The sequence below is a fragment of the Lissotriton vulgaris genome, chromosome 6 (assembly GCF_964263255.1).
Source record: "Lissotriton vulgaris chromosome 6, aLisVul1.2, whole genome shotgun sequence".
In the NCBI taxonomy this organism is placed as follows: Eukaryota; Metazoa; Chordata; class Amphibia; order Caudata; family Salamandridae; genus Lissotriton; species Lissotriton vulgaris.
The window spans coordinates 256,051,226-256,064,386 of record NC_141694.1 but is presented as its reverse complement, the minus strand read 5'-3'; the positions used below and the strand labels follow the sequence as shown (position 1 = coordinate 256,064,386).

Sequence of the window (13,161 nt, the reverse complement as noted above, 5' to 3'; positions counted from 1 at the left end):
CGTGGTGTGGGCTACGACTCCCCGAGGGGAGGAGCTAAGGTGTTTCTCAAAGATGGACGTATGAAATACAGGTGAAATGAGGGGCAGAGTGCAAGGAAAGTTAGTGAGTTATTTTAAAGTGTTTCTCTGGATCCACAGAATTTTTATTGGGTGGTTACAGAGACACGATTAAAATGTGAGAGGGCTAGGAATTAAAACAATATATCCCTAGATCAAGGTCAACATGTTTCTGCCATTCATTGGCCCACTATAGAGATCCGGAGGCATTCATCAGGACCCAAATTTGAAAGTCACACTGCATATGTGATAAAGAAAGAAAATATACAGGCCATCACAGGAATTGGGCGGGCAGGTGTTCAACGACCCTATTTACTTCAAAGGGGTTCATTTGCTATAGTGCGACATATCAAACCCACTTTCCATGCTCTTGCCAAGACGTCTCTCAGCTGAGTGCATCACACAGTCACGTAGACGTTACAAGACAATGGAGAGTGGTTTTGATATATCGCACTTCGTCACCTCAGCCCTTATGATTCACACTTTCCCACGCCCCTCCTAGAACTAGATCTGAAGTGAGCTTGGGTCTCACTTCATGGAACGTTCCGAAAGTAGTGGGTGAAGTCTGGGCAGGGAAGACGATTTTCTTAGATTTCGTAGGCTTCGGCAAAGTAATGCCTGTTGACTGAGGTGAACACACTTTGGCATACAGAATGGAATGTGCAGAAGGAATTTAAATGATGAAAATTATCAGTAAGTAATCTGAGCATTAGTCATGTATTTTTTAAAAAGTGAGAAAGGAGTATAAAAGGGTATGGTATAATGGGCACCTTTCTAAAATGTTTAGAAATACTGTAGGATAATTGAAACACACACACACAAAAACAACAATGTTTTAACAGGTACGAAGTTGAGATTTACATCAATTGATGATGCAAAATATAGGGCAATTCTATTATTTTATATTATGAATAACCTGTGACATGACAACCAAATCAGGCACCATAACATTGTCTAGTGATGTTTGGTTGAATATTTGACGGAAAGGTCCAGTCAATGAATTACTGAACACACCCAAATGTCCTAGAGAAAACCTGATACATCCTTCATCTTATCCAGCAAATGGTAATTGAGTCGCCAGTTTCCTCTGTATGTAAAGTGCCCTATGGAGTGCCACAGACTCAGTTCGTTCACTGAGTCTTGTACCCCTTTACCCAGGTTACAGAACAAAATGGGATGCTCCTACAATTGTATGCCAATGATACAACATTTAATATAGGAATACACAGGAACGCTGGGCAATCACTGGTTACAAGAAATCTTCCTTTGTTTAAATGGATCTAAGACTGAGATCCTTTTGTTTGGTGGAACAGACACTTAGTCCATGCCATTTGAATAGCCACATAATATTTGAAGTCCACCACACACATGCCATCAAAAAGCAATAGAGCTCTAAGTTAAGTTTACGTGCAATTTCCTCCCAAAATTAATATCTATGGCTGAATGTATCAGCACGAATAATCATGGAGACAAAAATACGTACCTTTACTCCACACAACCCACCGTATGAATCTGATGAGATCTTTTGTGACAGCATAATGTGGCTGCCATAATGTGGTGTGTACAAAGCTTCCTAAAATACTAACAGGGTGAATAGAAAGAAATGCAAGTGTGGCAACTAGACTTGGCTTAAATCTCTGAAAGACAGAGTACGTAAAGCCAGTTTTGAAAGAAGACCACTTACTGGTGAACTTAAGAAATCAGCTTAAAAGTTTCCAGAAAAACCATAAAGCATGCTAGAAGAAATGCCTGAGTCACCTGCTAAAGCTTTACTCCGTCCACCTTAATTAACAAGTGTTCAAGAGACTAAAAATGTAGGCTGATCTCTAGGAGTTCTGTGCTTTGAAATTCCCTGAATGTGACCTTCAGAGCAATACTTAATGTTCAGTTGTTCATACTGGTCTCTTACAGAGGTCTAGACTTTGTGGTAGGAAGTAAGGAATGCTAGGTAGGGACAATGTCTTACATCCAGACAAGACTCCTACCTGATACTCTTAATAGGTTCCTCTAAACCAATATGTATGTTTCTCTGGAAGAACCAACTAGAAACAATGTGGTGTTTTGTGAAAATTAAATAAAAATAAAAAAAATAGGTACAATGTGACCTTAGCACAGAATTCTTAATCAACTGGGAAAATTACATTTAATTGTGTCGTGTTCAAGAAAGAATTTGATCAAAATAATACCTTTAAAAGCTCTCAGGTTTTATAAAATCCATGAGTCAGCAGCTCATCCAGTCTGGATTTATCCTTTGCATCCTGACACTTGTAGTACAGTTCTACAAGTACCAAATGTAAAGATAAAAGACTAGATTAGATAATCTAATCATGTATGGAATTGAGAACTGCAGGAGCTCTTTACTTCAGTGATCCTAGTCTCTTATATGGAGGAAGAAGATAATTCACTGGCCCTCTTTCCTCGCTCTAGAATGAACAAGCATATGCAATGCAATAGGTCTTGCATTTATGAGTTTGAGCTATTTGCATCGTAAATGACAATGTCTTATTTATGAGTTATTTTTAAAACAGATAAAAAAAATGCATTGTCATTTACAATCCTAATAGCTTACTCTTACAAATGTGAAACCTATTGTATTGCAAATGTGTGCTATGAAAATACAAAAAAGCATTAGGAGAGAGAGTATCCTACCTGAAACAGCAGGCAGGACAAAGCCATTTGATAAAATAGTGCTCGGATGCAGTAATTAAAGCCGCCTAAGCAACAACACAAGTAACAAGAGGTGTCGCCATAAGAGGTTACAAAATGAGACAAGGCGATATCAAGAAGGGACTACTAAGCCTTTTGACCAATGAACAGCCACAGTCTACAGTGGTAAATGACAAGCCAATAAAAATGTGGGTGGAGAGTGGGCGGAGCTTCAAGTCCCTACCTCCATACAGCATGCCTCACAGAGCAGCGCGTGCGCTGTCCAGGCTCAACCTAAAAAACACAAGGAGGTTTATCTGTGGTCGCTCTTGCTGTAGTTCCTAAAACTCCAAGGTATGTTACTCATTTAGGAGAAAAACTCAAAGAAGAGTAAAATAAAGTTCAAACTCACCTTGAGTTGCAGTTTAAACACACCTGATGGGCCCGACAGTTCAGGACATTTTTCTGGACTAAGCCAACATTAGGCAGACTGTATCGTTGAATGGTGCCAGATTCACGTGCCTGTAGACAAAAGTAAGTGCTTATAAAAGCAATCTATTATACTTTTTGGGGAATGTTGCTCATATTTTTTTCAAGTAAGAAAAATGTACTTAGAAAAAAGGACCAAAAGTAAACATTCCTTTATCATCCATGTTTTCCAATGTCTTAGTAAAATGTGTTTGTAGAACGTCACGGACTGTACTCCTGTTTCTCAACATTTTCTTTGTTAATATATTGTGAATGGTACTGTAGCCAATATGCTACATTTAAGAATGAATATTTGTTGACCAAAGTCAGTATAACCAAAAATGAGCCAGGCCAATTTGACTGTAAAATTATCCTAATTAACGTAAGTGACATTATCTTTTGATTAGGTTCTATTTTTGTTACACAGGAACTCTTATTCTCTCCTTTTTGCTTGATGGTAGGTACATCTTTTCAACCCTTTGTTCTGTCCACATCATGATTTGCTAGACAAAGTACAGGAAAGGCATATACTGCCTACTTCTTCTTTGAAATTCCCTAATGTGCCTTGGCAGTTGCCCACTTTGGCCACCTCCTCCTAAGTCTTCACAAATCCTTGCCTCATCTATTTCTCTGCATCCACTTCCTCTATAAGCTAATAAACAACATTATACCATGAAAAGAGTCCCTGTAACTCTCTATGAGGAAGTCTGTCTATTTCTATTGTAGCCAATGCTTAAACAACAAGTGTGCTCATCACAGCCTGCCAGCATCTTACACTTCAATTTCTTAGTATTCCGTTTGTGATGCTGTGACCACCCGCGCAATCTGCATAGAGGGGTATAGATGCGCAGGTGAATAAAAAACTGTTAGTGACAGGAAAAACTCTTAAGAGAAAGACAGCAATAGTGCAATCTGAAATCGTGCTTCTATCCTTAAAGGACTCTGAATATTACAGTCTTTATGTAACTGGAAGTGATATCAGCGGCATAATTACTAATGTATACAAATTCAAAGCCTTACAAAAATAGACGTATGTATATGGTATTTTTATATTGCGGACCTAGCCAATGTGCTCAAAGACAAGCATAAAGTCAACAAGTAAGAGGAGAGGAACGTGGGACTGTGGATAGTGAATGCATTGTGATGTAGTATTCTTGAAAGAGGCGAGTCTATTTCTTTCCTAAATTGGCGCAGAGTAGGGACAGTCCTGATGGATACATATATCCAGTAGTAGTAGCTATCTATTATTTATTCGTTGATTACAAAAATTATTATCAAATATTCCCATGATTAATATCATTAATTCAGTGTCCATGAGGTTGTTCAGGTTCCACTCAAGCTTTTTACTCTAATGTGGATTATACCTGTCATTGATGTGTGTCTTACTAACAAACGTGTTACTAACCTTCAGTAACTTTCTTCTCGTGAATACATATGTTAATTACGATTCTTCATTTTGAACCATTCAAACTACTATAGATGGGTCTGGAGGACTTACAGCGACAAACCATTATTTGCGTAAAATAGCGCTGCTGCAGCATCATATGCAGGTAAAGGAAAAAAGATACACATGGATCAGAGAGAATATTATCAAAAGTATTTAACTCCTGCTTTTTGCCAACAGGTAGCGCTCCTCAAAGCAAATAGTGTCCCACCTTAAGGAGTGCTGCTTTCAAATTACTTTCTACAGCACTAGAAAAGGTGAAAAATAGTTGATCATCCATTTCAAATGATTGTTTTTGTTGTTGTTGTAAACAGTAAGTCAGACCTCTTTTAGGCCATATTCTGTGCTTATTGGTAAAATGGGGTGGTATTACCGTACCGGTGTTATAGATTCCTGCTGGTATCACTGTCCCATATATAGGCCAATATGATTTTAATTCCCAAAATGGGGAATAGCTTCTGGGTCCCAAAATTCCCAAGCCCTTTACCACATGTATTTCTTGAATTCCAGGTCTATTTTCATTAACTTTTTCCACCTGCTTTCCCCCAGAAGGAGGGCCTTAATGTTCAGTGTCTAGATTATGCAACTATTCTTATTTCCTAAAAGGGTGAGAAGGAAGAGAGAAACCAAGAAGACGTTTTCTGAGAAAATTCATATTCAAACCTATTTTAACAAAAATAGAAGGCATTTAACTACACTATCCTTGTAAAAAGAGATGCAATACGCAGAGGTAGAGAAAGTAAAAACCCTTGCTGACGTAATGGCTAATAGGAAGATGGTCTTCACAATAAGGAATCTCTAAAAACAAGTACATAGTGGATTGAAAGGGGATCACATTAGAAATGTCAGAACCACGTGGAGACCCCATGTAATAACAAAACATGGCAAAAAGGGTAAAGGTTCTTCAGATAGATATTTAATAAACAGACAAAAACCTTGATTCAGTAGACAATGAAATGCAGAAATGACAAACAGGCCTATACAACCCAGGCACTGATGTTTTTCTTTGCAAGACAAAGCAAACTGCGATGAGGATGGAATAAATCCTGATCCTGGATCAATATACCCAATGAATATCCTGAGAAGGAAATTCCCCACCTGCTAGCATAAACAGCTTTCTGCTGAAAGCTGTCTGGCCACCAACACGACCTCTGTCAAATGAGAAAGACAAATATCCCACCAGCCGGTTATGACTGCTACATCACAGTCTCCTTGAAAGGTAAGAGCCAAGGAGGTTCAGTTCTGTGCTACCATAGACATTGTATTTTGTTTTAAGTAAAACAAACCGGATTTCCATGTGGTGCCAAGAGAAGCACAATTTGTATTCCACTGTGAGTATGCTCATTTAACACCCAAACCTCCCCAGTGACCGAACGAAAACTGTATCTATTTAAGGAGCCAAAGATCTTCGTTACTGAAGATACGTGCTATGTGCATCTATCCGTTTTGGAGAATCACTATAAGAGCATCAATCTATAGCAGTAGCCTGGATCACTTGTTATCGCAAGGCTCCCAGTTCAGTTGTAGGACTGCCAGAGGTTTTGGGCATGCAAAGTGTGGAGACTCTTTTTCTGACTAGTCCATTTGTGGTTTTACTCTCTGAATTTTCAGCCATCCTCAAAACGAGGAAAAACAAAAAACAATAATTATGTAAACAAAGTATCCTGTAGATGAAAGTGCTACCTAGAGCACTGGCTCAAGGGTTCAGAGCAGACGAGCAGCCACAGTGGCTAGTATGTAATTATGCATCTCCCCCTTGTGATTTTCTGTTTGTAAGCTGTTAGGGAATCTGCTCCCTCCTGCTGATGAGCCACCAGAAAGTTTGCTGCATTTACCCAATCAATGGTTATATGCCACAAGGTCAGAACCAAAGTACAGCTTTTTTGACCCACTGTACGTTTTTGTTTAAGGAGTGCATGGTAACAGTCTTGTCTGAAATTTTAATATATTTTTCAATGAAAGAAAGGTTTGCAATATTAGACCCTCTGCTCCCAACTTGAGAAAATATATTTGAAGCATTTTCTCTTGTGAACTCCAACTGACGTGATCAGATAAACCCCAAACTAGGAGTGAGGCATCCATTCCTACCAAGCACTGATAGATTGACTGGTAAAAGATTCTCTGATTAAGTACACCTACAAACAGAATCCCCATTGATGCTCAAATAATGAGGTTGAAGATTAATCTTGTCTCGAAAACAGTCGCAGAATTGGTTCCAAGTCATTGTACGTGCCACAGAAGAGGACAGGGATAGCGCAGAACTAGGAGCTTAACCATTGTGCGCCATGCATCCGTTATCTAGAGGGAAATACCTAAAAAGGGTGTTGTCCGAAGTAGACTCACTGAACTTCATCCGTTGACAAGGAACAAACCAAGCCCTCAAGAGAGGAAGGCAATTAGGAATCAAAAGGATACTCCCTTTCACAGATTCTTTACTTGAACAACTAAGCTGTGTTTATGACTAATTAAATAGTAATACACATTGTACCACTGCTTCGCTGAATTGATACTGTGTTTGATACTCAGTTTCCTCAGTGCATAGAGGTCCAGGTAGCTGCTTGACAAACAGTCTGAATCTGCAGTTCTCAAAAGAAGGAAGAAGTGACGACTTTTCCCATAATCGAATGGGCATAAAAGACAGGGAAAATCAGGTGGAAATTGTCTGTTTCCTGACAGCTTCACCTAGCATGTGTCCTTCAAACCCTACAGTAAGTTTTACATCCCATGAGATTTTTGCTCTATGCGTGAAGTGGATGTGAGCTCTTCTGAGACCTAATCGTGGCATCTCTCGTCCTATTTTGAGGGATGTGGAACAGGAAAGAATGATGGAAAGAAAGAATGCAAATTGTGAGAATGAAATTCAGATACTATCTTCGCAAATAAGGAGCGTATGACCTTCAATAACACCAACTCTCAATGTCACTTTAGCCTGAAAAAAGGCAACAGAGAAGATACTCCAAAAACTTGCAGCTTTCCATCCTTATTGTCAAAGTTACTGTCAACAAAGGGCAACCTTCAGTGGAAGGTGAATATCATGCTAGGATCCTACTAAGGGACTCTGAACAGAGTATGTTGGAATCTTTGAAGAATCCTGATATTCCTGACAATTTGAAACGGGGGAGAGGTTTTATGCAAGTGGGCATAAATATCAATTATCCCTTCACTGTTCCTAAATTTAGATATTTCTCTGCCACCGAAACCATAAAGTGAACAATCTGCATGATTCTAGTCTTTACTGACTCCAGGAAATTATTTTGGTACCACAATGTGAAAGCAGACCATTTAATGGAATAGACCACACTCGACAATGGTTGTCTAGCTGCTAAAGGACAGACATAAACTTTGGTACCAGTACCAGGCAGAAAAAAACCGGTTTTTGTAAAGCACAAACTAATCACCCCTAAGGGTCTAAAGGCGCTTCGGGAAGATTAAGGGAGCTACTGACCAGAGTCACATGGTGCTGGGCTGAGATGGCACCAGTGCCAGGGATCAAACCGTGAGCCCTTTGCTCCGGGAGTCAGCCGCCCTGGCTGCTGCAACACACCTTCAGAGTCTGTCCATTGGGACGGAGCAGCCATCCTTCATGCAGCTCTCAAGGCGGTCAACGTAGCACATAACTCAGCTGCACCTGCTCTGGGTACAAAGTCTATTTGGTCAACTACTGGACGTCCTACTCTAGAGCAATCAAGATCACATAAGATATGTGCCGGCATATTTTTTTTAGAGGCACAGTGGAGAATGAAATACTAGACTATTAAGTCTTCCAACTACTTTTCTTATGGGCGTTCCAACGGGAAAAAACTTTAGACATTTCCTATGCCTAGTTGCAAAAAAATCTGTGTCTGGTCCATCCCATACCCCAAATTTGCAATCTCCCACATCCTGCAGCAGTACCCACTCGTGATCGGATCCCGTGTTCAGGTTCCCCTCAAGGTAAAATAACAAACTGACCAATTCCTTGTTTGTTTATGGCAAAATGCCACATGCTCATTGCGTCCTCACAGATGCCTGTTCATCATTGAAGTGTGGCCTATTCAGATTTTGACTTGTTTCCTTTTTATTTGTAGAAGGCTCTCAGTGTGAGCCTCGCTGCTCTTAGTTTCAGATGCTGGATATGAAGCATTATCAAGTGAGAGAACCACAAGGTTGAAAGTTATATTTACTAGATGTACGCCACATTCTTGCAGATATGCCTTTTTCATCATCGTAGACTGGAACCAGAAAGTCTAACAGTTTCTGCCATTGCATGTTCAAGGTGATCAACATATACAGTCGTATGAAGAGGAAGGTAGATCAGATCCCTAAAGTATGCAAAGAATTGGTTCCACTGCAAGTCTAGTGACCATTATAGAGTCTCATCTGCAACCAAGTGGAAGGAAACAGGAAAAACAATGATACTCATCATACCTAACATAAAACTAGCCTGACAGTCTGGAGTGGATTCTGTGAAAATTACAGCAACCATCTATGAAATAGATCTCCCTTTTTGGTGGAAAAATTCCAGCATGTTAAGCGTCCAGAACTACTCCCATTGAAAACTTCTCCTTTTGTGAGGTACTTTTTAGCAACTGTATGTCCAAAACTAGAAATAGCCCTCCTCATTTCATCTGAATTAGAAAGCATCTTGAAAAGTATCCCTCTTGCTCCTTTCACAAGCAAACACAAATTCTCATTCATTATTGTGTTTGTGGGGTAACGGAGATTTGAGGAGTGACAGGAGGAAGACAGCTACTTTAAAAAGGGAAACAATGAACTAATCTTACTGCCTAAGGACCCAATCTTCTTCCAATTATAAAGGAAATATATTACCAGTCCACTGACCAAGAAGTTGTGATTTTAATAGATCAAACATTCAGACAGATTTTGATGTTGTGGAGGTGGGAAGAAGAAAGACAGTAAATGCAGTTGCTTTCTCTCACAGAATTTCTTCTGATGTACTGCACTGGGGGAAGCTGAGCCTGCTGTCTCTGCATGGTTAAATCACTGACTGCAACCTTTCCTGACAGGATAGGTCAGTTGTTGAAAAGCTATAGCAATGATTTTGCTCTAGGTAAACTCCAGGAGCACGTGATTCACCTTTACCCCAAAAAGTCCACCAAAGGGCAGATCCCCTCCTTTAGCCCGGATGGTCCCTGAAAAACCATTGGACTACATCCATGGAGGTTGTCTGAGGAGGACACCTGAAGGGAGAAGCTGTGTTCATTTATATATAAATCTGTTTGCATGCCCTGTTTGGCTGCATCTATTTCATCCAGGCAGATAGTCGTGGTCATTACCCTCTGCCACCTTGGCAGAGTACCTTTCACCTTATTTAGAGGTACGCTCTGATACCTTCGGGGCTAGCTAGTGCTATGTAAAACTCATATATAAATCTGCATGCCTGGCAGAGGTGTCCGTTTTGTATGGGAGCTGCTGTTGCTGTAGCTTCCTTTAAAGCACTGAAGGTCATCAGGCAACATGTTTAAAGCACCTGTTCGAAAAACCTTTGTTAAAAGAAAACAAGCTCCCAGAGATGGAGTTTGTTTTCTTTGAACCAATAATTAATGGCCATTCTACATTTTCCCAATCTAGACCACCTTAATTGTGACCTTTGCAGATAGGTCAGCAGGTAAGAGGTTTACACTGATGGATTCAGAGGAAGCTCCACTGTTGCAAAACTGGCAATTTCTCCAACACTAAAATAGAGCAGGGAAGCTACGTGTTTGGTGGGGCAGGAGCACCTATTATTTATGGTGGTGCTCTTGCACCACAAAACTCCAAGTGAGGCACTTAATCTAGGCTAAATGAAGAAGCAGCTCCGTGCATACAGCACTTGGGCTATAAGAATGCTCCAAGAACAGAGAGCTGTCGGGAACAGGAAAATTAACTAGCCCATTTGCGTTCTGCAAGTCTACAAGAAAACTCTGAATGATCAGGTTGAAGCAGTGTAAGTTATCAGACTCGTAGTAATCGTCCTCACCCTAAATTGGAGTTGTAGTGAGGGCAGGGCCTTGTGTGCGCACATTGCTATGTTAGCAGGTGCTTATTAGAAGTTTAAACACCATTTTATCCTTTTGCTGTTTTTGCACACAACACTGCATATAACTGTTGTTAGGCTACGTAAATGTCTTCACATGAGAATGGCTTGTTTTTTCAACATCCCTAGACTTACATCGTGACCCTAGTCTGCACAGTGAGTGCTAAAGCCTCCAAGGTTATCATAACAATGTAGCTGTTGTTCGGGCTGATCAGCTCACGTTTTAGACATAACATACAGACAGCTGCCTTTAATATTGCACTGTAGGCATGATTTCAGGCATTTGGTGAACAATCCGTTTCCAGAGAGAAAGAGCTTTTACAGATCCTGATGCGATTCACTTCTGCTGATCTTGGAGGTATGGGGTCCCCTATTCAAGCCTAAGAGACCTTCTATATATTTTACAAAAACATAGTTCCTAGCTAGGGAGGGTGACATACTAGCCACTATAAGTCCAGTTTTCACTAGCATTCTAATATGATTTCTCCTTTTGTGTTTTATGGAAGTGTAACAATGCTGATCATATTATTTCTAATCATATGTCTGCTTGTGTTAGCAGAAAATACTGCATCTTAGAGCACGTCTTTAAATAAACATGTTAACCTTTCCTGTGTCTCTTTTTACTCCTGTTGTGGACTGGTATGAGAATAACAAACAAAAGAGTGATCTTGATTTCCACCATTCCTGAGAGTAACCTAAGTCGTATGTTCTGGGTTGTCTAATCATTGGTACCTTTGCTGTAGGAGGAGGAGCTAATGAGGCAATGATGCTAGTCGGCTTAGGGGTTCTAGGTACTAAGGTGAGTTTTTTGGTCCACCACAATTCACTGAGGTTCTGGGTCTCTGTGCACCTACCCTCTGTCATTAAGCGTGTACAAGATGAACACGGAGCGGAGGCGGCTATTGAATTGGGAATGAGACTTGTGGGAGTGTTTGACGTAGGTTCCAATCTCATCCTTGCTAATGTCAAGGGGGATGTGGTGAGCATTCAGGTGTCGAATGCTTTTCACGATATCCCCGATGCCGATAAACCCTGTCAGTTACCGAAATTATTACAGCGGCATACAAGACCATTGGCCGAAATAGTTTGGATGTGAAGCCTTTCAGCAAAGCAGCACAGAAGCAAACTCAGGCAGCGAAATCTGACAAACCCAATATTTCAAAGCAGAATTGGAATAAGAATTAAAAACTGGGAAAACAGCAACAGAAACAGGGGTCCCATCCTGCATCACCAATACCTGCGTCTACTGAGCGCACATATGATTTGCGCGACCGGGCTACTATTAAGTCACCTGATCGTTCTCAGTTTCCTGATCAACGTTCTCCTCACTCTTTGCAGGATACATCGGTCTCAACCACCGGTGGAGGAGACGGCGGCAGAGGTCGGGGTGCCCAACAAAGTTGTGTGCAGCCCCGCAAGACGGACAGTAAAGGCAAGCAGGACGACTCTCCACGTCAAAGACCCCAGTTTCAGAAAAGTTGCAGCTTTAACAGCGAGATATGCCACGGATAGTTAGAACACAGCTTCGGAACCTGACGTGGGCGCTGACGCTGCTAGACAGCGCGGCGTAAATTACCATAGTGCGAGAAGCGTTGTGTCCGCTTTTGAAGGTGAAAGCAACTGACACGTTTGTTGCTGTTGAGACAGCTGACACTAGAGTGGCTCCCCCTGAAAGACTTTATGAGATAGTCCTTTTAATTGAAAGTGAAATACAACGTACTGTAAAAGGGGAATATTGGGAGAATCTAACAACTACCTAGGACATTTTGTTGGCGGAGGACGATTGGCCCCCACCTTTCTTTTTAGCCGCTCCACAAAGGGAGGATGTTATCCTCCCCAGTTTCGCACACACTGTGCCGAAAGAGCAGGCTCTGCATTTTGCAGAAAAGTGGGCTAAGGTGCTTGCACCGGCTTTGTACCGTACTCACTGTGGATGGGACCAATGTCCTCCCCGACATGAGATACCATTGCGGTCTATGCCACAGACTCAACCCCAATATCCCATGCGGCGTGAAGCGAAAGCTCCCGTGGCAGAAATACTTGAACAATTGGAATATCAAGGTGTAATTAAAACCTGTGTGTCACCAATGAATATCCCTCTTTATACTGTGACCAAGCCTGATGGATAGTACCGTTTGGTATTAGATTACCAGCACTTAAACTCCCATTGTCGGACCTGCGTGGTACAGAATACTCACAGATCTGCCCTTGTGGATAGTCTTGTGCGTAAAAGGTTTAAGACTACAGTTGACATATCCAATTGCTTTTTCAGCCATAACCTGTCCTCTACTTGTAGTCAATGGACAGCTTTTACCTGTGGTGGCAAAGACAGTTCCAAAGATTAGTTATGGGCTGCATGAACAGTCCCGGCCTCTTTGCCGCCCGCATAGACTCTTTTGGAGGGACTTGACCCAGATGCATGTTCGTGTGTGGATGACATTTATCTCGCAGACGACGAATTATGGCCGCATCTGTGTCGCGTTGACCGCATCATTTGTATGTTTGCGGACTACGGTTACAAATTTAACTT

General features: G+C 41.1%; 1 protein-coding gene across 1 annotated transcript in view; it reads right to left on the bottom strand.

The window, feature by feature from the left end:
- Positions 1-13,161, bottom strand: part of WDR35 (WD repeat domain 35) — a 531,383-nt gene that overhangs the window by 294,418 nt on the left and 223,804 nt on the right. Inside the window, exon 16 of the mRNA XM_086926288.1 lies at positions 3,116-3,225. Coding sequence (XP_086782414.1) covers positions 3,116-3,225 — 110 coding nt within the window. The remainder of the gene's footprint in view (positions 1-3,115; positions 3,226-13,161) is intronic.